Source organism: Ranitomeya imitator, chromosome 4, assembly GCF_032444005.1.
Source record: "Ranitomeya imitator isolate aRanImi1 chromosome 4, aRanImi1.pri, whole genome shotgun sequence".
NCBI lineage: Eukaryota > Metazoa > Chordata > Amphibia > Anura > Dendrobatidae > Ranitomeya > Ranitomeya imitator.
In genome coordinates, this window is record NC_091285.1 from 690,051,001 (window position 1) to 690,075,934 (window position 24,934).

The following is a 24,934-nucleotide window of genomic DNA, read 5'->3' on the forward strand; positions in this document are numbered from 1 at the left end:
TTTTCAAACTTTGAATTTTTATGCAATTAAATCACAGAGATATGTCACACAAAATACTTAATAAGTAACATTTCCCACATGTCTCCTTTACATCAGCATAATTTTGGAACCAATTTTTTTTTTTGTTAGGGAGTTATAAGGGTTAAAAGTTGACCAGCAATTTCTCATTTTTACAACACCATTTTTTTTTAGGGACCACGTCTCATTTGAAGTCATTTTGAGGGGTCTATATGATAGAAAATGCCCAAGTGTGACACCATTCTAAAAACTGCACCCCTCAAGGTGCTCAAAACCACATTCAAGAAGTTTATTAACCCTTCAGGTGTTTAATAGGAATTTTTGGAATGTTTAAATAAAAATGAACATTTAACTTTTTTACACAAAAAATTTACTTCAGCTCCAATTTGTTTTATTTTACCAAGGGTAACAAGAGAAATTGGACCCAAAAAGTTGTTGTCCAATTTGTCCTGAGTACGCTGATACCCCATATGTGGCAGTAAACCACTGTTTGGGCGCATGGGAGAGCTCGGAAGGGAAGGAGCGCTATTTGACTTTTCAATGCAAACTTGACAGGAATTGAGATGGGACGCCATGTTGCGTTTGGAGAGCCACTGATGTGCCTAAACATTGAAACCCCCCACAAGTGACACCATTTTGGAAAGTAGACCCCCTAAGGAACTTATCTGGATGTGTGGTGAGCACTTTGACCCACCAAGTGCTTCACAGAAGTTTATAATGCAGAACCGTAAAAATAAAAAATCATATTTTTTCACAAAAATTATATTTTTGCCCCCAATTTTTTATTTTTCCAAGGGTAAGAGAAGAAATTGGACCTCAAAAGTTGTTGTCCAATTTGTCCTGAGTACGCTGATACCCCATATGTGGCAGTAAACCACTGTTTGGGCGCATGGGAGAGCTCGGAAGGGAAGGAGCGCAGTTTGACTTTTCAATGCAAAATTGACAGAAATTGAGATGGGACGCCATGTTGCGTTTGGAGAGCCACTGATGTGCCTAAACATTGAAACCCCCCACAAGTGACACCATTTTGGAAAGTAGACCCCCTAAGGAACTTATCTAGAGGTGTGGTGAGCACTTTGACCCACCAAGTGCTTCACAGAAGTTTATAATGCAGAACCGTAAAAATAAAAAATCATATTTTTTCACAAAAATTATATTTTTGCCCCCAATTTTTTATTTTTCCAAGGGTAAGAGAAGAAATTGGACCTCAAAAGTTGTTGTCCAATTTGTCCCGAGTACGCTGATACCCCATATGTGGCAGTAAACCACTGTTTGGGTGCATGGGAGAGCTCGGAAGGGAAGGAGCGCCGTTTGACTTTTCAATGCAAAATTGACAGGAATTGAGATGGGACGCCATGTTGCGTTTGGAGAGCCACTGATGTGCCTAAACATTGAAACCCCCCACAAGTGACACCATTTTGGAAAGTAGACCCCCTAAGGAACTTATCTGGATGTGTGGTGAGCACTTTGACCCACCAAGGGCTTCACAGAAGTTTATAATGCAGAGCCATAAAAATAAAACAAAATTTTTTTCCCACAAAAATTATTTTTTAGCCCCCAGTTTTGTATTTTCCCTAGGGTAAGAGGAGAAATTGGACCACAAAAGTTGTTGTCCAATTTGTCCTGAGTACGCTGATACCCCATATGTGGGGGGGAACCACCGTTTGGGCGCATGGGAGGGTTCGGAAGGGAAGGAGCGCCATTTGGAATGCAGACTTAGATGGAATGGTCTGCAGGCGTCACATTGCGTTTGCAGAGCCCCTAATGTACCTAAACAGTAGAAACCCCCCACAAGTGACACCATTTTGGAAAGTAGACCCCCTAAGGAACTCATCTTGATGTGTTGTGAGAGCTTTGAACCCCCAAGTATTTCACTACAGTTTATAACGCAGAGCCATGCAAATAAAAAATATTTTTTTTTCCGCAAAAATTATATTTTAGCCCCCAGTTTTGTATTTTTCCAAGGTTAGCAGGAGAAATTGGACCCTAAATGTTGTTGTCCAATTTGTCCTGAGTACGCTGATACCCGATATGTGGGGGGGAACCACCGTTTGAGCGCATGGGAGGGCTCGGAAGGGAAGGAGCATCATTTGGAATGCAGACTTAGATGGATTGGTCTGCAGGCGTCACATTGCGTTTGCAGAGCCCCTAATGTACCTAAACAGTAGAAACCCCCCACAAGTGACCCCATATTGGAAACTAGACCCCTCAATGAACTTATCTAGATGTGTTGTGAGAACTTTGAACCCCCAAGTGTTTCACTACAGTTTATAACGCAGAGCCGTGAAAATAAAAAATCTTTTTGTTTTCCCACAAAAATTATTTTTTAGCCCCCAGTTTTGTATTTTCCCAAGGGTAACAGGAGAAATTGGTCCACAAAAGTTGTTGTCCAATTTGTCCTGAGTACGCTGATACCCCATATGTTGGGGTAAACCCCTGTTTGGGCACACAGGAGAGCTCGGAAGGGAAGGAGCACTGTTTTACTTTTTCAACGCAGAATTGGCTGGAATTGAGATCGGACGCCATGTCGTGTTTGGAGAGCCCCTGATGTGCCGAAACAGTGGAAACCCCCCAATTATAACTGAAACCCTAATCTAAACACACCCCTAACCCTAATTCCAACGGTAACCCTAACCACACCTCTAACCCTGACACACCCCTAACCCTAATCCCAACCCTATTCCCAACTGTAAATGTAATCTAAACCCTAACCCTAACTTTAGCCCCAACCCTAACTGTAGCCCCAACCCTAACCCTAACCCTAATCCTAGCCCTAACCCTAACCCTAGCCCTAACCCTAGCCCTAACCCTAGCCCTAACCCTAGCCCTAACCCTAGCCCTAGCCCTAACCCTAGCCCTAGCCCTAGCCCTAACCCTAGCCCTAACCCTAGCCCTAACCCTAGCCCTAACCCTAGCCCTAGCCCTAACCCTAGCCCTAACCCTAGCCCTAACCCTAGCCCTAACCCTAGCCCTAGCCCTAACCCTAGCCCTAACCCTAGCCCTAATGGGAAAATGGAAATAAATACATTTTTTTTTATTTTTCCCTAACTAAGGGGGTGATGAAGGGGGGTTTGATTTACTTTTATAGCGAGTTTTTTAGCGGATTTTTATGATTGGCAGCCGTCACACACTGAAAGACCCTTTTTATTGCAAAAAATATTTTTTGCAATACCACATTTTGAGAGCTATAATTTTTCCATATTTTGGTCCACAGAGTCATGTGAGGTCTTGTTTTTTGCGGGACGAGTTGACGTTTTTATTGAAAACATTTTTGGGCACGTGACATTTTTTTATCGCTTTTTATTCCGATTTTTGTGAGGAAGAATGACCAAAAGCCAGCTATTCATGAATTTCTATTGGGGGAGGCGTTTATACCGTTCCGCGTTTGGTAAAATTGATAAATCAGTTTTATTCTTCGGGTCAGTACGATTACAGCGATACCTCATTTATATCATTTTTTTATGGTTTGGTGCTTTTATACGATAAAAACTATTTTACAGAAAAAATAATTATTTTTGCATCGCTTTATTCTCAGGACTATAACTTTTTTATTTTTTTGCTGATGATGCTGTATGGCGGCTCTTTTTTTGCGGGACAATATGACGCTTTCAGCGGTACCATGGTTATTTATATCTGTCCTTTTGATCGCGTGTTATTCCACTTTTTGTTCGGCGGTATGATAATAAAGCGTTGTTTTTTGCCTCGTTTTTTTTTTTTTTTTCTTACGGTGTTTACTGAAGGGGTTAACTAGTGGGCCAGTTTTATAGGTCGGGCCGTTACGGACGCGGCGATACTAAATATGTGTACTTTTATTGGTTTTTTTTTTTTATTTAGATGAAGAAATGTATTTATGGGAATAATATTTTTTTTTTTTTTTCATTATTTTGGAATATTTTTTTTTATTTTTTTTACACATTTGGAAATTTTTTTTTTTACTTTTTTACTTTGTCCCAGGGGGGGACATCACAGATCAGTGATCTGACAGTTTGCACAGCACTCTGTCAGATCACTGATCTGATAGGAGTGCAGGCTGCTTCACAGTGCCTGCTCTGAGCAGGCTCTGTGAAGCCACCTCCCTCCCTGCAGGACCCGGATCCGCGGCCATCTTGGATCCGGGGCTCGAGCAGGTAGGGAGGTGAGGAGACCCTCGCAGCAACGCGATCACATCGCGTTGCTGCGGGGGGCTCAGGGAAGCCCGCAGGGAGCCCCCTCCCTGCGCGGTGCTTCCCTGTACCGCCGGCACATCGCGATCATCTTTGATCGCGGTGTGCCAGGGGTTAATGTGCCGGGGGCGGTCCGTGACCGCTCCTGGCACATAGTGCCGGATGTCAGCTGCGATAAGCAGCTGACACCCGGCCGCGATCGGCCGCGCTCCCCCCGTGAGCGCGGCCGATCGGCTATGACGTACTATCCCGTCCAGGGTCAGATAAGCCCAGGGCACCTCGACGGGATAGTACGTCTAAGGTCACAGAGGGGTTAAGGATGTCATGGTGGGATTTCCTATGCCTGCTGGTCTGAATGAGTCTATGTCTTTGGCCATTCAGATCGGTCGACGCTTGCGTGAGCGTAAATCTGTGCACCATTTGGCGGTATTATCTGAGCATAAACCTGAGCCTATGCAGTGCGATGGGACTTTGACCAGAGCTGAAAGGCAAGAACACAGACGTCAGAATGGGCTGTGTTTCTACTGTGGTGATTCCACTCATGCTATCTCCGATTGTCCTAAGCGCACTAAGCGGTTTGCTAAGTCTGCCACCATTGGTACGGTACAGTCGAAATTTCTTTTGTCTGTTACTGTGATCTGCTCTTTGTCTTCCTATTCTGTCATGGCATTTGTGGATTCAGGCGCTGCCCTGAATTTGATGGACTTGGAGTTTGCTAGGCGCTGTGGGTTTGTCTTGGAGCCCTTGCAGTGTCTTATTCCATTGAGAGGAATTGATGCTACGCCTTTGGCCAAGAATAAGCCTCAGTATTGGACCCAGCTGACCATGTGCATGGCTCCTGCGCACCAGGAGGATATTCGCTTTCTGGTGTTGCATAATCTGCATGATGTGGTCGTGTTGGGGTTGCCATGGCTACAAGTCCATAACCCAGTATTAGATTGGAAATCAATGTCTGTGTCCAGCTGGGGTTGTCAGGGGGAGTTGGAGTATATAGTGGAGAAGATTTTGGATTCTCGTGTTTCGAGACGGAAACTCCAGTATCTGGTTAAGTGGAAGTGTTATGGTCAGGAAGATAATTCCTGGGTCTTTGCCTCTGATGTTCATGCTGCCGATCTTGTTCGTGCCTTTCATATGGCTCATCCTGGTCGGCCTGGGGGCTCTGGTGAGGGTTCGGTGACCCCTCCTCAAGGGGGGGGTACTGTTGTGAATTCTGTGGTCGAGCTCCCTCTTGTGGTCACAAGTGGTACTTCGGCTGATTCTGTCTATGGGCTTCCGTTGGTGGATGTGAGTGGTACTGCGGCTTCTGAGTTTCCTTCCTCAGGTGATGAGGTTAAGTCGTTAGGTGCTGCTCTATTTAACTCCACCTAGTGCTTTGATCCTGGCCTCCAGTCAATGTTCTAGTATTGGTCTTGCTTCCTCCTGGATCGTTCCTGTGGCCTATCTGCCCAGCATTAGCTAAGTTCTGCTTGTGTTACTTTTGTTTGCTATATTTTCTGTCCAGCTTGCTTTATTGGTTTTTCTTGCTTGCTGGAAGCTCTGAGACGCAGAGGGAGCACCTCCGTACCGTTAGTCGGTGCGGAGGGTCTTTTTGCCCCTCTGCGTGGTTGTTTGTAGGTTTTTGTGTTGACTGCAAAGCTATCTTTCCTATCCTCGGTCTATTCAGTAAGTCGGGCCTCACTTTGCTAAATCTATTTCATCTCTGTGTTTGTATTTTCATCTTACTCACAGTCATTATATGTGGGGGGCTGCCTTTTCCTTTGGGGAATTTCTCTGAGGCAAGGTAGGCTTATTTTTCTATCTTCAGGGCTAGTTAGTTTCTCAGGCTGTGCCGAGTTGCATAGGGAGCGTTAGGCGCAATCCACGGCTACCTCTAGTGTGGTGTGATAGGATTAGGGATTGCGGTCAGCAGAGTTACCACGTCTCAGAGCTCGTCCGATGTTTTTTGGTTATTGTCAGGTCACTTTGTGTGCTCTGAACTTCAAGGTCCATTGTGGTTCTGAATTACCTATTCATAACAGGATACATAGCGACCCTCGCATATGACACCGGTCACTGCCTCACATACCCCCCCCCTCTGTTCAGACTTGTGGGGTTGAACATTTGTCAGCATACATGGTGCCCGTGACAGGGCATCTGCATTTCCCTGTGATTTCCCAGCCCGATGTTCCACAGAGAAGCTGAAATTTTGTAGGGACAAGAACCATCTGGTGACACGGGCATTCCTTTCCTTTGCATTTCTCATCCAGACGAGGGGTGAATGGTCCGTTACCAACCGAAACTGACGCCCGAGCAAATAGTAGCATAGGGACTCCAAGGCCCATTTGATCGCCAAGCACTCCTTCTCCACTACGCTATAATTTTTCTCTGCCGGGGTCAGTTTCCTGCTTAAATAGGTGACTGGATGCTCATCCCCGTTCACCTCTTGCGACAACACCGCTCCTAAGCCTACCCTGAGGCATCGGTTTGCACAATAAAGGTTTTCTTGAAGTCGGGGCTGATGAGGACCGGCTGTCCACACAATGCCGACTTCAGAGACTGGAACACTTCCTCTGCTTGAGGATTCCACTTGACCATCACCGTTTTCTTCCCTTTTAACAGGTCTGTTAGGGAAGCCGATTTACCAGCAAGATTGGGTATAAATCGACGGTAATACCCAATGATGCCAAGGAATGCCCTCACTTGTTTGGTATTTAAGGGCTTGGGCCAGTTTTGAATGGCCTCAATTTTGTTCACTTGAGGTTTGATAACCCCCCGGCCAATCACATACCCTAAGTACCGGGCTTCCGTGAGACCTATCGCGCATTTCTTTGGGTTTGCTGTTAACCCTGCAGCTCTAAGAGACTCCAGCACTGCTTGTACCTGGGACAGATGGGTATCCCAGTCGGTACTAAAGATGACTATGTCATCCAAATAGGCTGACGCATAGTCTCTATGTGGCGCTAACACAATGTCCATCAGCCTCTAAAATGTGGCCGGAGCTCCATGTAACCCAAAAGGTAAGACAACGTATTGAAAGAGACCCTCTGGGGTTATAAAAGCAGTCTTTTCCTTCGCTGACTCTGTTAAGGGAACCTGCCAGTAACCTTTTGTGAGATCCAGCGTGGTGAAGTACTGGGCCTCCCCCAGTCTCTCAATTAGCTCGTCCACCCGTGGCATGGGATAGAGGTCAAATTTTGACACTTCATTGAACTTCCTAAAGTCATTACAGAAGCGTAATGACCCATCACGTTTTGGTATTAGTACAATGGGGCTAGCCCACTCACTTCGGGACTCCTCAATGACTCCCAACTGAAGCATTTGCTTTACCTCGGCCGCGATGGCTTGCCTTCGGGCCTCTGGCACTCGGTACAGTTTCATCTGCACCTTTACCTGGGGCTCAGTGACAATGTCATGCTGAATCACTGAGGTTCGCCCCGGCAGCTCTGAGAATACATCCATATTCTGCTGTACCAAAGCTCGAGCCTCCCGCTGCTGCTGTTTTGTGAGGGCATCATTGACTTTTACCTCACAGCCAGCTGTGTCCTTTGCCAGGGCCAGAGGGACCTCCGATTGTATGACCGTAGTTGCATCTGTGACCAAACATTCTCGGTCCTTCCAGGCCTTTAGCAGGTTTACATGGTACAACTGCTTGGGTTTTCTTTTCTCGGGTTGGTACACTTTGTAATTCACTTTCCCACACCTTCCCCCGTATATCATAAGGCCCTTGCCACTTGGCCATGAGTTTACTCTCCGGGGTGGGTACTAGTACCAACACCCGGTCTCCTTCTTTAAAGGTCCTGACCGTGGCCCTTTTATTATATGTACGGCTCTGAGCGGCCTGGGCATCCAACAGATGCTCCTTTACTATGGGTTGCACAACTGCAATCCGATCCTGCATACTTGCCACATACTCGATAACACTTATGTGGAGTGGGCTCCTGTTCCCACGTCTCTTTAGCTACATCCAGCAGTCCCCTCGGGTGCCTGCCATACAATAGCTCAAATGGGGAGAACCCTGTGGACGCCTGCGGTACCTCGCGTATGGCGAACATTAAATATGGCAATAACATATCCCAATCCTTCCCATCCTTGGCGACCACCTTTTTGAGCATGGCCTTGAGGGTCTTGTTAAACCTCTCGACCAACCCGTCGGTTTGTGGATGGTACACTGACGTACGCAACTGTTTAATTTGGAGCAATTTACATAGCTCCCTAGTCACTTTAGACATAAAAGGGGTTCCCTGATCTGTAAGGATCTCCTTGGGAAGCCCAAGGCGACAAAACACGGCAAACAGTTCACGGGCTATTAGTTTAGCCAAAGTGTGCCGGAGCGGTATCGCCTCTGGATACCGGGTGGTCTACGACTACTAATATGTCCTGATGGCCCCTGGCGGATTTTACTATTGGTCCTACCAGATCCATCGCTATCCGCTCAAAGGGTACTTCTATGATGGACAGAGGCACTAATGGACTCCGGTAGTTCGTAGTGGGTGAAGTTAGTTGACACTCAGGACATGTGTCACAGTACTTTGTAACCTCAGCATAGACACCAGGCCAAAAAAACCTCTGTAATATGCGCTCTAACGTCTTTTTGGCCCCCAAGTGCCCCCCCAACATGTGAGTGTGAGCCATGTCGAGCACCGCCCGACGATAGGGTTGGGGCACTACCAGTTGTTCCACCACCTCATCCCGGATTTTATCAACCCTATACAGTAACTCCTGGTTGATCATCATCCGGGGAAACTCCTTTTCTGCACCAGGCTGTTGTGCCACCCCATTCACCTCGATTACTCTTTCCCTTGCCCGGGTCAGAGTGGGATCCTGGAGCTGGGTAGTCCCAAACTTACCAGGTGACACCTCCAGCGCAGGAATTGGTGGATTCTCTTCCACTTCTCCTGCCAACACCTCTAGGGGAAACCTATCGGGATTACACACTGTCCCTATCGTGGCGACCCCTACGGCAGGTGTCCCTGACTCGGGATCTTCGGGTTCTGCACCCGGAATGCTTTTTACCCTGAGAGGGTTAACTCTGGTCTCCCAGAGGGACCAGAACAACGGCAAGTCTCTACCTATCACAGTCCCATACGGAAGAGTCTTTACCACTCCCACCACATGTTTTATATCTCCACATGGGGTGGAGAATGTGACCTCCGCAGTCGGGTACTCTCGGAGGTCCCCATGTATGCACACTACCCCCACCTTTCGTACATTAGGACTGTCCCCAGCAACCAGGGACCCGTGTACCAGGGTCACCAAGCTCCCCGAGTCCAAGAGAGCATCCGTCTGGTACCCGTTAACGAGCACTCTGCACAGCTGAGGTTCAGTACCGGCAGGGTCTGTAGTGGCAATGCAGACTGGCTGGGCATACATAGACACGCGGCGGGTATACCCGCAGTCCATGGGTTCCATTGTTAGGGGGCAATTAGCAACCACATGTCCAGGTTCTTGGCACCGCCAACACGTAATGACTGTGGCACGAGGTAACCATGGAGCCAGTTTAGGGGACACAGGTCTGTGGTCACTCTCTTTCCGAGACAACCCCTCAGCACGCACTCGGTCTGGTTTTGTCCCAGTGGAGGGTCGTGGACTTTTCTCAGACTCCTGAGCTGGCGAAGCCTTACGTGACAGCCGAAGTGGAGCAGTGTCCCGTATAAAGTCCTGGGTGGCCTTATATTGCTCTATCAGACCTACAACCTGGTCTAGGGTACCTGGGTCTCCTTGACCCACCCAACGCTGTATGGCTGCTGGCAGAGCCCTCACCAGTCGGTCGACCACCACCCTCTCCACTATCTGACTTATGGTTAAAGTCTCAGGTTGGAGCCACCGTTTCACAAGCTGCAATAAGTCAAAAATCTGAGACCGGGCAGGCTGGGCTTCCACAAAAGTCCAAGAAAACAACCATTGAGCTCTCACATAAGTATTAACCCCCAGTCGGGCAAGGATCTCACCTTTTAGCTTGGAATAGTCCTGGGCATCCTCCCGACTGAGGTCAAAGTAGGCCTTTAGCGCATCACCTCAGGAACGGAGCCACAACTTCAGCCCACTGTGCTGCTGGCAGATTCTCTCGTTCTGCCGTGCGCTCATAGACGGTGAGGAAAGCTTCCACGTCATCTTCCGGACTCAATTTCCTCAAAGCGGAGCGGACCTTGTCTCGGGCATCGCGACATTCCGGGGTCAGTGCTGGAGGTGCGTCACGCAGGGCTGTAATTTGCTGCAGCAACAGGTTATTAGTTTGTTGCTGTTGTTGCTGTGTGAGGACAAGCTGCCTCAGGATCTCCTCCATTTTGTCTGTAGGCCTGAGTTGCAATGTAGCAGGCTTAATAACAGACATGCAAATGGCGTTGGGGTATGCCTTAATTCACACTGCCCGCATTCTCCACCATCTGTGATGCAGCGATGTCCTTGCTGTGCAGTGAATAGGCAGTGACCCATATAAAGTTCAAATAAAGTCTTGTTTATTTTGTAGCATACTCACAAACCAAACACATAAGAAACAAGTCCTTCAGTATGCAGCCGGGAAAAGTAAAGACAGTTCATAGTCCGTTGCCGTGGACGTATTACACCACTGTGTACGCTGGGGTGTCAGGCTTTTTAGTCTCTGCCTGGCCCGTGTTGCTCCACACAGAAAGAGCTCCTCATAAGCCTCCTGCTAGGTCTGACTCCCAGACCAGACTGACACACCCAAACTCTCTTGCAGGGTTTTTTTTTCTATCCTCCAGATTCTATGGCCATGGGCCACTATAAGATCTGGGCTGGAGGAAACGGACCGGCCCCACTACCATCCTGCAGTCCGTTTCAAAATAAAAGCCCATACTGGGTTTTCCTGAATAATTTCTGGGACAAATAACTTGACCCAGTTCACACTCACTTTTATTCTTCCCTGTGTCTCACAGGCAACCTGCTGTGAGCACAGGGCACTCCAGCGGATCTAATATGCTTCTAAGCACATCCTGGGGGATACATAGCGACCCTCACATATGACACCGGTCACTGCCTCACAGTGCTCAGTTCATCCCTCTCTCGATCATCTCTCTCTCTCTCAGTGCTCGGTTCATCCCTCTCTCGATCATTTCTCTCAGTGCTCGGTTCATCCCTCTCTCGAACATCTCTCTCTCTCAGTGCTCGGTTCATCCCTCTCTCGAACATCTCTCTCTCTCAGTGCTCGGTTCATCCCTCTCTCGTTCATCTCTCTCTCTCAGTGCTCGGTTCATCCCGTTCATCTCTCTCTCTCAGTGCTCGGTTCATCCCTCTCTCGATCATTTCTCTCAGTGCTCAGTTCATCCCTCTCTCGAACATCTCTCTCTCAGTGCTCGGTTCATCCCTCTCTCGTTCATCTCTCTCTCTCAGTGCTCGGTTCATCCCTTTCTCATTCATCTCTCTCTCTCAGTGTTCGGTTCATCCCTCTCTCGATCATCTCTCTCTCAATGCTCGGTTCATCCCTCTCTCGATCATCTCTCTCAGTGCTCGGTTCATCCCTCTCTCGATCATCTCTCTCAGTGCTCGGTTCATCCCTCTCTCGATCATCTCTATCTCAGTGCTCGGTTCATCCCTCTCTCGATCATCTCTCTCAGTGCTCGGTTCATCCCTCTCTCGATCATCTCTCTCTCTCAGTGCTCGGTTCATCCCTTTCTCGTTCATCTCTCGCTCTCAGTGTTCGGTTCATCCCTCTCTCGATCATCTCTATCTCAGTGCTCGGTTCATCCCTCTCTCGATCATCTCTCTCTCAGTGTTCGGTTCATCCCTCTCTCGATCATCTCTCTCTCTCAGTGCTCGGTTCATCCCTTTCTCGTTCATCTCTCGCTCTCAGTGTTCGGTTCATCCCTCTCTCGATCATCTCTATCTCAGTGCTCGGTTCATCCCTCTCTCGATCATCTCTCTCAGTGCTCGGTTCATCCCTCTCTCGATCATCTCTCTCTCAGTGCTCGGTTCATCCCTCTCTCGATCATCTCTCTCTCAGTGCTCGGTTCATCCCTCTCTCGATCATCTCTCTCAGTGCTCGGTTCATCCCTCTCTCGATCATCTCTCTCTCAGTGCTCGGTTCATCCCTCTCTCGGTCATCTCTCTCTCAGTGTTCGGTTCATCCCTCCCTCGATCATCTCTCTCTCTCAGTGCTCGGTTCATCACGCTCTCGATCATCTCTCTCAGTGCTCGGTTCATCCCTCTCTCGATCATCTCTCTCTCTCAGTGCTCGGTTCATCCCTCTCTCGGTCATCTCTCTCTCAGTGTTCGGTTTATCCCTCTCTCGATCATCTCTCTCTCTCAGTGCTCGGTTCATCCCTCTCTCGATCATCTCTCTCTCAGTGCTTGGTTCATCCCTCTCTCGATCATCTCTCTCTCTCAGTGCTCGGTTCATCCCTCTCTCCATCATCCCTCTCTCGATCATCTCTCTCTCAGTGCTTGGTTCATCCCTCTCTCGAACATCTCTCTCTCTCAGTGTTCGGTTTATCCCTCTCTCGATCATCTTTCTCTCTCAGTGCTCGGTTCATCCCTCTCTCGATCATCTCTCTCAGTGCTTGGTTCATCCCTCTCTCGATCATCTCTCTCTCAGTGCTCGGTTCATCCCTCTCTCCATCATCCCTCTCTCGATCATCTCTCTCTCAGTGCTTGGTTCATCCCTCTCTCGAACATCTCTCTCTCTCAGTACTCGGTTCATCCCTCTCTCAATCATCTCTCTCTCAGTACTCGGTTCATCCCTCTCTCGAACATCTCTCTCTGTCAGTGATCGGGTCATCCCTCTCTCGATCATCAAATCACTCCCCTTTCACCCAATTCAAAATAAAATAAAAAAAATAATCAAACCTACACATATTTTATATCACCATGTTCAGAATCACCCGATCTATCAATATAAAAAAATTATTTACCCGATCGCTAAACGGCGTAATGAGAAAAAAAAGTAAAAAAAAGCCAGATTTTTTTTGGGGGGTCACCGCTACATTGAAAGAAAATATAATGACGGGCGACCAAAAGATCATATCTGCACCAAAATGGTATCAATAAAAACGTCAGCTCGGCAAGCAAAAAAAAGCCCTCACCGAACCCCAGATCATGAAAAATGGAGATGCTACAAGTCTCGGAAAATGATAATTTTTTCCACCACTTAAATAAAAAAGAACCTGGACATGTTTGGTGTCTATGAACTCGTAATGACCTGGAGAATCATAATTGCAGGTCAGTTTTAGCATTTAGTGAACATGGTAAGAAGTGGAATTGCACTTTTTTGCAGTTACACCGCACTTGAAATTTTTTTCCTGTTTTCCAGTACATGATATGGTAAAACCAATGGTGTCATTCAAAAATACAACTCGTCCCGCAAAAAACAAGCCCTCACATGGCCATATTGACGGAAAAATAAAAAAAAAGTTGTGACTCTGGGAAGAAGGGGAGGAAAGAACGATAACACAAAAATAAAAATACCTCTGATCATTAAGGGCTTTAAATGCACATTAGGTATTTGATTTCCTGACATTAAATCCACTGTACTGATGTGTTTTTTTCCTTTGGTATGAAGCCTAATTTGGTATGAAGCCTAATTGATCTCAGAGACTAAAAATTGCAGTAAAACTGCTAAAAAAAATTGACATTGCCGCACTTGGAAAAAATGCAAAAATGTAACAAGAAATAAAAAAAAAATTGAATGAGATATTAGAAATCTCTTTAGGTTTTACTATTGCCATAAAACACTTGTATTTTTTTTCTGTTTAGAAAAAAAACACCTAAAAACTGCTACATGTGAACCAGTCCTTAGGTGTGTTCTTAAATTTTCCAGTTTTTTTTATTTTTACATTGTGTTATGTTGCGTGGAAAATAACAGTTCAAGTAAAGTGGATGTGATGTCCTGAAAACAAGGCCGAATAATACAGTTTTTTTCTCTGCATTTTTTACCCATGAATTTCTGTGGGGAGAGTGAAAAAATGCACGTAAAAAAAATTACAATGACGTACTTCAGTGCCGAATCACTGCAGGTCTGTACTGAAAATAAGCGTTAAAAATCTACATAAAAAATGTATGAAAAAAAATCAAAACCACAATAACCAGAGCAGATCGCTATTGCTTAAGATGGTGAAGGAAACACAGAGAAAATATACTGCATGTGATAACACGGTTGTAAACAGAGCTGATATTTTGTTTAAAAAAAAAAGAAGCAGAAAATAATGCAGCTTTTTTACACTTTGTGGTAACATGGCCTTTATGGTTGCGTTCACACAGTGCAGCGTTTCCTCAACTTTTTTAGAAACTGAGGCAGAACATGTGAACGCGCCGGTTAGGTGTTTGCGTTGCAGACTTTTGCAAAACAAAATTGGCAGAAACTGGTGGAAGAGTAGTAATTCCCCTACTCTAAACCAAAAAACTTGTTGCCCTGAGCGACCCTATTCCAAAAATGTCATTCCTTATATGAAGTTGGTATATGAGTCGCATGGATCTGGTGACCGGCTACAGAAAATCTACAGAATCTGGAAAATGGTCATAATTATCCAACATCATTAGATGCAATGTTCATGGAGACATGAACAACACATGGACAATACAGTCCTGAGCCAGACCCAAGGAGATGTGAACAAATCCCAATGTGACTCCACCTCATCGCTGTGTCCTCCCCAGGTGTGGAGAAGAAGGTGGTCAGCTGAGGGTAATAAGGTGGCATAATGGTGGTGTGATGAGGAGGGTATAAAGCTCTGCTCCCTCCACTGTCTCCTTGTGCTGCAGTCAGGATGGAGCTGTGGGTCAGGTGGAGTTGTCTACTAGTGGTTCTCCTCTATGGACCAAGCTTTGGTAGCTCCTTGGTCAGATACCAGCGTCAGTCAGATGCTTGGTGGAGGAATTATCAGCCTGGGCGTGGATCTTCCAGAGGACTTGGACAGCCTATATCTGGAGTGGGGTCTCCCAGATGGGACAGCAGGTATAATGGCAGAGACCAACAACTCCGAGATCTCACTCAAGCTCCATCCTCTGTCAGTGTGCAGTGTGGTGAGGACAGGATGGTGGTGATGGTGAACAGAGACTTCTATGGGAATGGTAAGCTGGTGAAGCCCTCAGACCTGACCCTGGGCTCCTGCAGGCCGGGACAGCAGACTACAGACACTACAGTGGTGTTTGATAATGGTCTTCAAGAATGTGGGAACATCTTGGAGGTGAGTGCTCAATATGGCAACTCTTCTGCCAGATTTTCTCTGTGGTGTAATGGGAAGACCCTGTGCAATGTGTCTTTCTGAAAGGTCCTACTTTTTTTTTTTTTTTTTTGTGTTCTCTACCTTGACTAGTATTGGTCAATCTGGTGACTTAAAACTGTTGATATGGCTTTCGTAACTATTAAAAGGCAGCTATTGCATTGCACATGGTGGCCATGATATTGTAGAGGATGAGCTGTAACTATCTTCACTCATATTATAGATGAAAACTAGAAACTTGCAAATATTGTTAGTGACATTAGTATTTTTAACCTCCCATTCAATTCATGGGTAAAATGTAGTCTCTAAAGACAAATCTTCACATTATTGAGGTATGAACAGTTTGTGCTATTAACATCCATGGGGTGGTAATTCTCCAAAAGTTGCAAATTGCCTCGAGAGAGAGAGGACTTGAACTCTATAGTGCCACCTGTTGGAAATAGCGATCCTTTAAGTCACAATCAACCCCTTAACATGACTTGGGATAAATAGCCAAAACAGTATCTCAATTCGGAGACATGGTGTTTTGGGCTGTTTGCCCTTGTCTGTGCAAAGCATGAGAATTGACTTGGCTAGGTGAGAGGCTCTGGCAATTGTCTATACACCTATGGACACCAACTGTAAACTCCTAGCTCTGTAATGTGGTGGGGGGCAGTCACTGAAACTGTTCAGGGGTTTTTTTTGTTTTTTTTTTCCTTTCCACGCCCACTGGAATTGAGTGAAGAATTGCTCCATGAGATGCCAACCTCTTATAATCTGAGTTTCTTCTTGTGTTCTTTTGACTACTGAAATTGTTCTTTTACCTTGAGTCCAGTAGGTGGTTCTACATGGCAGGTGGGGTGGCTGAGCTACACTACTCCCATAGACACATGTAATCCTGCTCTGTAGCTTTCTTCAGGCCTACTGGGAGGAGTTAAATAACGAGCTCTTAAGTTGCGTCAAAATAAAGTGTAAGCAAAATAACTAACCTATTAATGACCTTCAAGATGACTCAAGACTGGCTGATCTACAACTCCAACCTACGCTACACCCCCACTTCTTCCAGGAACGTGCCCATCATCAGGTCCAACTCTGCTGTGGTTCCTGTCCAGTGCTTCTACCCAAGGTAAGACTCTACAAAATGCAGGACTAGTCTGAACTTGTCAGATGGTCATTGGGGGGGGGGGGGAGGTCATGAGATCCTCTAAAAGATGGCCATCTATAAATGCCTCCCAACTTCCATGGATCATTAATGGGCATACTGTGGTTTGATGTAATACTTTACTTGGGCCATATGTTGGGATTTTCTGGCTAGCACATACTTTGTCACCTTGGTCTGGACTTGGATTAGTGGAACTTCTTGTTGTAAAATGTGGTGGTCATTTTAAGAGGTTTACTTTGACATTGCAATGTTTTTGTTGTGCTTGTATGAAGAAACTGTCAGGTCAATCTTATTACTTGACTATGAATTACAAAATTGACAACTGAACTATCCTCCAGCCCGTAACTGTCTGTCTTGTCTAGACATGGTAATGTGAGCAGTAATGCAATCAAGCCAACATGGACTCCGTTCAGCACCACCGTGACAGCAGAAGAGAGGCTGGCATTCTCATTGCAACTTATGACGGGTAAGAATCTTAATTAACCCCAAATTCTGGAATCTAGAATAAACCATGAGGCTTAAACAATATATGCTTTTCAGCGGACTTCGGTGCCCCCAGTTCAGTACTGGTCTTTCAGCTTGGTGAGAAATTGTACATTGAAGCCTCTCTGGATATCCAGAACCACGCCCCAATGACCCTGTTTGTTGACCGTTGTGTGACCACCATTACTCCGGATATGGACTCTAGACCCAGTTATGACATAATCTCCAACAATGGGTAAGTTATAAAAATCAATATTGTAAAAGATGACAAAATATGCAATAATACTGTTCTCTAGGTGCATGATGGACAGTATGGAAGAAGATTCCTCCTCAGTCTTTGTTTCGCCAAGACCTCAAGCCAACAAGCTCCGTTTTATAGTTGATGCCTTCAGGTTCACGGACAGCGATGCTTCTACGGTGAGGATATCTACTTAACTTCTCAATCATATCTTCAAGCCTAAACTTGTACAAAGGATAACTTAGTTTAAAAGTAATGAAGTGTCTCACAGGGCCCATAAAGTTGTTTTTCTAAGTAGATACAAAAATGTACTCCTAGCAACTTGTTCCCCTAGATCTACATCACATGTACCCTGAGAGCTGCTGACATCAACCAGACCCCTGATCCCATGAACAAGGCCTGCTCCTACAACAAGGCATCTAGCAGGTAAGATGTCCTCAACCATTCAACTGGCTGATCTTGGGTCAGGTGTTGACCTGATCTTAGGTCGTGACCTACCGCCAATGGTTGATTCTCAATCCTTTTTTTAGTTGGTCCCCTGTGGAAGGATCTAGTGGGATCTGCCAGTGCTGCACCACCAGGAACTGTGCTACTGCTGCCAGCCAGAGAACACAATGGGGATCATCCTCCGGAAGGCAAAGGGGATTTGGGAAGAGAAATGCTGGTGAGACAAATGTCTGGCTGTCTCTATATAGACACAAGCTATAGTATCCTCCTAATTTTGTGACTACTGATGTAGTTATTTATATTTGGCATACTAGTGTCAGCTACCAGACCAAAAAGTTTACATGGGCTAGATCTGTAATCTACCTACTGATGTGCCATAACTTTTGGCATGCCTTAATTTGGCTTTAACTGTTACCATACTGAAGTAACTTTCTATATCTTTGACAGATTCTCATGTAGAGAAACACGGCACGGCCACCCTGGGTCCCATACTAGTGACTGGATCCAAGTCCAACCAGGTTACCGGAGCAGGAACCCTCCAAGCTTCCAGGATGACAGCAGAACGTGAACCTCTACAGCTGTGGGTACTGGTGGCCATCGGATCTCTCACTTCAGTAGTTGTTGCTATTACTCTTACTGTGGCTGGGAAATGTCTTCTGAAAAGATTTTCCCACAAAGAATCTGTGCAGCAATAAACAATTGAATAATTCTTCTGTCTGGTCTTAAGTGATGGTTGGTTGGGGACTGGGCAGAAGTCTCAGTGGGTTGACTCTGACACAATTTTCTGCAGGCATCTACTTAAAGTGACTTTTCAGGCCATGAAATGACTATCCAATTAGGAATTCAAACTTTTTTTAATTCTTCTTGTTAGACTAACTAAGGACAGGCAGAGTGCCAAGATGGCAGAGGAAACTCCTGCATCATAGAACGATTACTCTCAGAATCTTTAACTTGAAGCTTCCTGCCTCAGTCATGGTTTAACAGCCCCATTGTTAAAGAAGTTCTTAGGCTAAGTTCACACTAGCGTTCGGCTAGTGTGCGTCGCGCTAGCGTCGGGCGACGCACGCGCCATGCGCCCCTATGTTTAACATGGGGGACGCATGCGTTTTTGCTTGTTGCGTTTTCCGACACATGCGTCTTTTTTGACGCTAGCGTCGGACCAAGAAAACGCAACAAGTTGCATTTTTCTTGCGTCCGATTTTTGTCAAAGACGCACACTTCGAAAAACGCAGCGTTTTTGCATGCGTTTGCACACGTTTTTTGGTGCGTTGCCGACGCAGCGGCGCACAACGCTAGTGTGAACGTAGCCTAAGTCATACACCTTCTGGCTTTTTGGTGACAGTCAAACTGGGAGCCTGCTGGTTGCTATTTGCTTAGGTAGCCAACGCTCTGACAGACAACTCAATACTGTAATCTGCACTGATGAAGGTCAGGAACCATAAACATGGGGTGTCAGGAAACATAAACATGGGGTGTCAGGGGTAAGATTTCTTAGCTAACCAGATCTGCACTGATGGGCAATCGCCTCAATGTCTGCAAATTAAGCTTCTGGTTTCAGCTTAATAGCTGTAGTCGTGTGGCAAGGGCATTAATCTCCTAACCTCAAATGGGGGTAAATGTACATTCGTGCTTACCAAAAAAAAAATACACCTAAAACGTAAATGTCTTTAATATACCAATGCTAAAAAAAAAACCTAAAGGATCGTTCTTAAATGAAGAAAATTGCCTGATAACCTGGGCCCAAAAGACAAGGGATGCTGAGAACAATAGATTGAAGCTCCGCTATCTAATTAGTAGCCAAAACATTTTTATACTAAAAATATCCCTGCCATAATAAAGGTAAACAGGGGTATGCCCAGAAATACCTCAAAACTATTGACAGTACCTCTGATATAGAAGTAATAGTGAAAATATTCTTGGGTGGATACACACAACCGATGCGCAGAAAAGAGTGACCTAGCCCTAGGTATAATTAGTTATTTAAAAAATATATATTTTTTTTAAATATATTCTTTAGCCATCTGACCAAGCACTCCGCCTCCTAGCCACAGGTGTTTTAATCGCAACAGGTCCATAACCCCTCCATAGAGAGAATTTTAAACTAAGAGGTTTCACAGGTACCTATTCAGATGGAGACGTTTATTCTCAGCGAGGAAAGGCAAGTGTAGGACCTGGTATGAGAGATGCCGTAAAGTGGCTACCAGGTACACATAAAATTGGCCATTTTTATGCGCTAAACGCTCTCATTTTTCATATTTCTAATGCAGTTCAATTTTCATGTTTGCATGTTTTAGCGCTGCAGTGTGCTGCCTTATTTACTTGACTAGGTATAATTAGTGTCTGGATACCTACCTAGGTGCGGAGGTTGGCACCCTAAGAAAATTTGAGAATGGTGCCCCCACTCGTGCGATGGCTGACCCTATCTCCTGTTATAACCCTATGAAGCAGATAGAGACAGATGGCCTGTAATTCTGTATAATATAAAATACTGTGACTATAGGGTATATACAAGGTCAAAAATGGTGTGTATATTCATATATATATATATATATATATATATATATATATATTCAGCCTAAGTCACTCACACCACATGAGTTTGGGGATTAACAGATATAGTAATTCCCAAATATACAGTAAAAAACTTATATCAAACAAAATGTAAATTGGTACTGTCACAGTGACCCTCATAAATATTCCAATGAATGCACAGTCATAGCCTGCATGATGAGGATACATGAGTCAACCCGAGTATAAGCCGATGCACCTAATTTTGCCACGGAAAACATTGACTCGTATAAGCCTGAGTATGTACAGCACCCCATGGTCCTGGTTGTTGCAGTAATATCATTCTCCTCTAGGGGGAGTGATGTTACATCTGAAGGCAATAAAGGAGATCTCTTTACCAGGTATCACAAACCATACAACACACTTCACACTCCAGTCCACCAGGGGGAGCTATGCTACTATTTATTAGGGCACTCTTCACAATTAGGTAAAACTGGTGGCCTGGATAAGTGAGTCAGAAGCTGGCTGGGCTTTGCCGAGTCAGTTCCTGTCAGGCAGACAGAAAGGAGAGAGGAACATCTAGCAGTTGCCGACAGAGTGGTCCCTGACAGGGGTGGGATCCTGTCATAGGCCTAGACGGAAGGCCACGGAGCTGCGCCTGCCTGACGTGCGGCAGCATCCTAAGAGAGACATGAACAGCTAATTGTATTGTAGAGGGTGAGAAACGAAGTCATAGCAAAAGGAGAGGAAACCAGGAGGAGTTCTGCCCTATACAGGCTGCCTCCTTCTGAGGCGCAGGATCCGGTAGTCAGAACACCGAGGGAGCAACAGTCTCTGTCTTGCTCCAGAGACTGGCAGGACAGCTAATTCCACGTTACCTGCCCGACCTATACCCAGGAGGCATGGTGGCAACTTGTCGGGGCTGGGGTGTGCTAGAGTCCCTGTAAAAAGCCTCAAGTCACCAGTCATACGAGTTTGTTCCCATCCATCTGGGGGACAGAGAGAAAGACATAACATCTAGAACACCAACAACAGTTGTGAAGACATTATGAGAAGCTCAGCAGTAAGGTACTACAACATCCAGGCGCTAGAGGAAGGCTACTGATTTCCACCTGGATAAGGGGATTCTGGATTTGCCTACAAACCGGCCAGACTCTGCCTGCCCCATGATCTGGTGCTCTGGACTGTGGATGCTGGACCTTCAGTAAAAAAGTAAAGAGACTGCAACCGCTTCACCGTGCCTCTCACCATCCACCACCTACACACTGGGAAGCCCTGGAGACATACTTCACCTGTGGGAAGGTATACCATCTAGCTGCCATGACATCACCCCAGCGGACCCCTTAAAGCAGCGTCGGTCTTGCTGACCGAATACCACAGGTGGCATCACGAACATTTCCCCTTTAAAGATTTTTCCCTTTTACAACGGACCTCCCGAGGGCCACGGACCAGGTCAGCCACCGTGACATCCCCCTTTGAGAACGAAGGACCTGGTACCGAGTACCCCTAGCCCTTGGGGGCGCTCCAAATCTTTTGACGTCACAAACAGGATCTACTTAAGCCTGAAAATCGGGTCATGTGCGCCTAAGAACTGTGCCAGAATTGTGCTTGAACTGTGATTTATTGAAGGACTGTGTATTGCAAAAAACAGCCAAAAATTCCCGCCAAAACCGCCGCCATTTTCGCGCCACGAGGAGCGCAGCAGAAGAAGGGCATGCCATCGTGGGCGCAAACTGTTGGAGAGCGCAAAAAATAATGGCCGCCCAGTCTAAATATCTCTGTACCTTGAGGACGTGTCCATCAGCAGCCGAGATCCGCCTCCTGATCCTCAATGGCGGGCGGAGACAAAGAAAGAGAAACCGCCCTCGGAGAAGAGATCGGGAAAAGGACGAGGAAGGAGCCAGTCATGTGGAAGACGCCATGGCCAGCTGCCCGGAACCAGAGCGTGGGGTAGAAGCAGAAGGCTCCCCCAGCCACCTGGAGAGGCACCGCAACCAGGCATTCACCGTTGGCGCTAACTTCTTGCAGGCCGGAGTGGAAGAGCTAATCGACCAGCTCCTGCAGCTGCGGATGACCACCAAGGTCGCATGCCAGATGACGCCTGCGGAAGACCACCGTCACCACTCCTTACACCGCTTCAGGAGTTGTTGCTAGCACCACTGCACATGCCGCCGCCAGCAGAACCGACTGCCACCAACACCGATGCGGCAGGTAAGGACGCCGACCCTGCCCCGGTGACAGAGGAACTGCTGATAGGCTCCGTAGCAGCGCCACCTCCTCGCGGTACCCACCGGCTCCAGCGTCTCGAGCCTTGGGACCAGGCCACGGGAATGGAGAAATTCATGCAGGCCCCAATTGCGTCCACCACCCTGCCGGGTGAGTTATATGCAGAGCGGACAGTGTACCGCTGGGTGAATCCCGGATCAGACTTTATGGGGTTCCTCGGGGCAGAAAAGCAGAGGGGAGAAATCGTGGAGGTCCTAAGTTGGGAGGACTACCAGGCCCAGCTCGCCCGCAAGTGGGAGGAAACAGAAAAAAGACACCAGGCCCAATGCAGAGCCTTTGACAAATGTGACTTACAAGTTAAGGCCCAGGCCCGCAAGGACCGCACCACTAACCAGGCCCCATGTAAGCTGGGCACAGTTGTAGCCTTTAAACTACAGGGAGGATGGGGCTTTATCAAAGAACAAGGACTATATGCAGAAATATTTGTCAACCGTCGAGACGTAGAATCGCATCTCTGGGAAGGACATCCAGACAGAGACTTGTTTCCAGGGAATAAAGTTACTTACACCAGGCACTTTGGTGAAAAAGGATGGTTTGCCCTGAATGTCCATAAGCAAAGAGGCCCCATGACACACCACACTAAAACCCCTGCTATGCCGTCTCCTGTGACAACAGCACCACCATGTGTCAAGACAACTCCCACTACTACCACCACTACTGTCTCTCCTACCTGCACCTTCACAAGGACCACAGTGTGCACTGTTACTACCACAGAAACTGTTGTGGCCACAGAACCAACTCCAACTGTAACCTGTGCTAAGGGTACCCCTGAACAGAACTCAGTGGGTACTCAGACCCCCATCTGGAGTGAGGGGGCCCCCTATGTAGCACCTGGTAGCCGCCAGTACCCAAAAGGGCTACCTCCACCAGTGCTACCTCCAGAGTTGCAATAAGTGAAATCTGACAAGATTGTACATAGTTCTTTAACACTTTTCTTACTTTAAACCCGTCCAGGGTTATTTCTTAAAGGGGTCCCATGTTAAAGGGATCCTGTGTTTGCACAAATTTATCATTGCTTAAAGAACTGAGAATCATGGACTGTGCATGATCACAAATTGTCCTTGTAAATAGTTTGCACCTTCTTAAAGGAGCTTTCTACTGGTTTTACAATGGGGGCTTTTACAGAGACTGCCTCTAACAGAAAAGGATACTAATCTTGTTGTAAAAGTTCTTTGCTTTTCAGACCTGAAGAAAAACCCGTTGGTGTGGCAGAATTCCGGGTCAGGATACACGTCTTGTAACCCACCCAAGACCAACGTTGGGGGTTTGTCATGGGTCCCTCGCATCACATCACTCATATTGCTAAAACTTACTTGAATATTGATGATGTGATTAATATGTTGCACTACCTCAGAAAAGACTTGAGTTCGCCCTTAAATGGAATGTTGAATCCTTGCACTTTGTTAAAAAGTTGGTGTATTCCAGGGTAATGTAGCAGATAAAGTTAGAAACTTAGATTCAGATAGTAATAATTTTTACGTAGTTGATGTGTGTAGTTGATGAATGTAGCCAGAAATCTAGATAGTAAGAAAAGGTTTGATAATGTACTTTAAATAAACTGAAAAAAATGCAGTGAGCCCGTGGGGGTCGATAGACTGTCCTGCACCTGAATAGAGAAAATATCTGTTTTGCACTTTGAGACGAGTAGTAATAAAGAAAATGTTGATGAACTCTTCAGCATGGGAAAATGCCAGCTGATTTTCCAAGAGTTCATCTAAGTTCAGGCAGGCAGGGAGCTGTGTTGTCTTTCATTTCATTAAAAGACTTAATTCTGCATGTGTGTGTGTTTATTTAACCCTTTACAAACTATAGGATTAGTACTGGATAGGTGTCTTATTGACACCTCTCCATTACTAAGCCAGGCTTAATGTCACCTTACAATAGCAAGGTGACATTAACCCCCTTATTTCCCAATATGCTACAGCTACAGGGCAGTGGGAAGAGAGAGGCTAAGTGCCAGAATAGGCGCACCTTACAGATGTGCCTTTTCTGGGGTGGCTGGGGGCAGATGTTTTTAGCCAGGGGGGGGGGGCAATAACCATGGTCCCTCTCTAGGTTATTAATATCCATCCTCAGTCACTGGCTTTCCCTCTCTGGCTCAGAAAATTGCGTGGGAGCCAGTTTTTTCCGTGAATATATTCTTTTATTAAATACATACAGGTCCCAAGTTTTACACACACACACACACACACACACACACACACCTAACATTATTAGATGTTGAAATCTATAAATCTAACTGTTCTGCAATGGTTTACTGTATGTAAACCATGAATTACCGGCTTTTCTTCTATGTATATTTCTGTGCAATTATATATATATATATATATATATATATATATATACAGTACAGACCTAAAGTTTAGACACACCTTCTCATTTAAAGATTTTTCTGTATTTTCATGCCTGGTTCCCACCATGAAGCATGGAGGAGGAGGTGTGATGGTGTGGGGGGGGGGGCTTTGCTGGTGACACTGTTGAGGATTTATTCACAATTGAAGGC

General features: G+C 46.1%; 1 protein-coding gene across 1 annotated transcript; it reads left to right on the plus strand.

The window, feature by feature from the left end:
* Positions 1-14,872: 14,872 nt before the first annotated feature.
* LOC138674723 (zona pellucida sperm-binding protein 3-like) lies at positions 14,873-18,332 on the plus strand. The gene is made up of 8 exons (XM_069762541.1): positions 14,873-15,292; positions 16,315-16,433; positions 16,832-16,935; positions 17,010-17,187; positions 17,249-17,369; positions 17,525-17,616; positions 17,721-17,854; positions 18,085-18,332. Exons 1-8 carry the CDS (start codon positions 14,873-14,875, stop codon positions 18,330-18,332), a joined length of 1,416 nt encoding a protein of 471 aa, XP_069618642.1.
* The last annotated feature ends 6,602 nt before the right edge of the window (positions 18,333-24,934 follow it).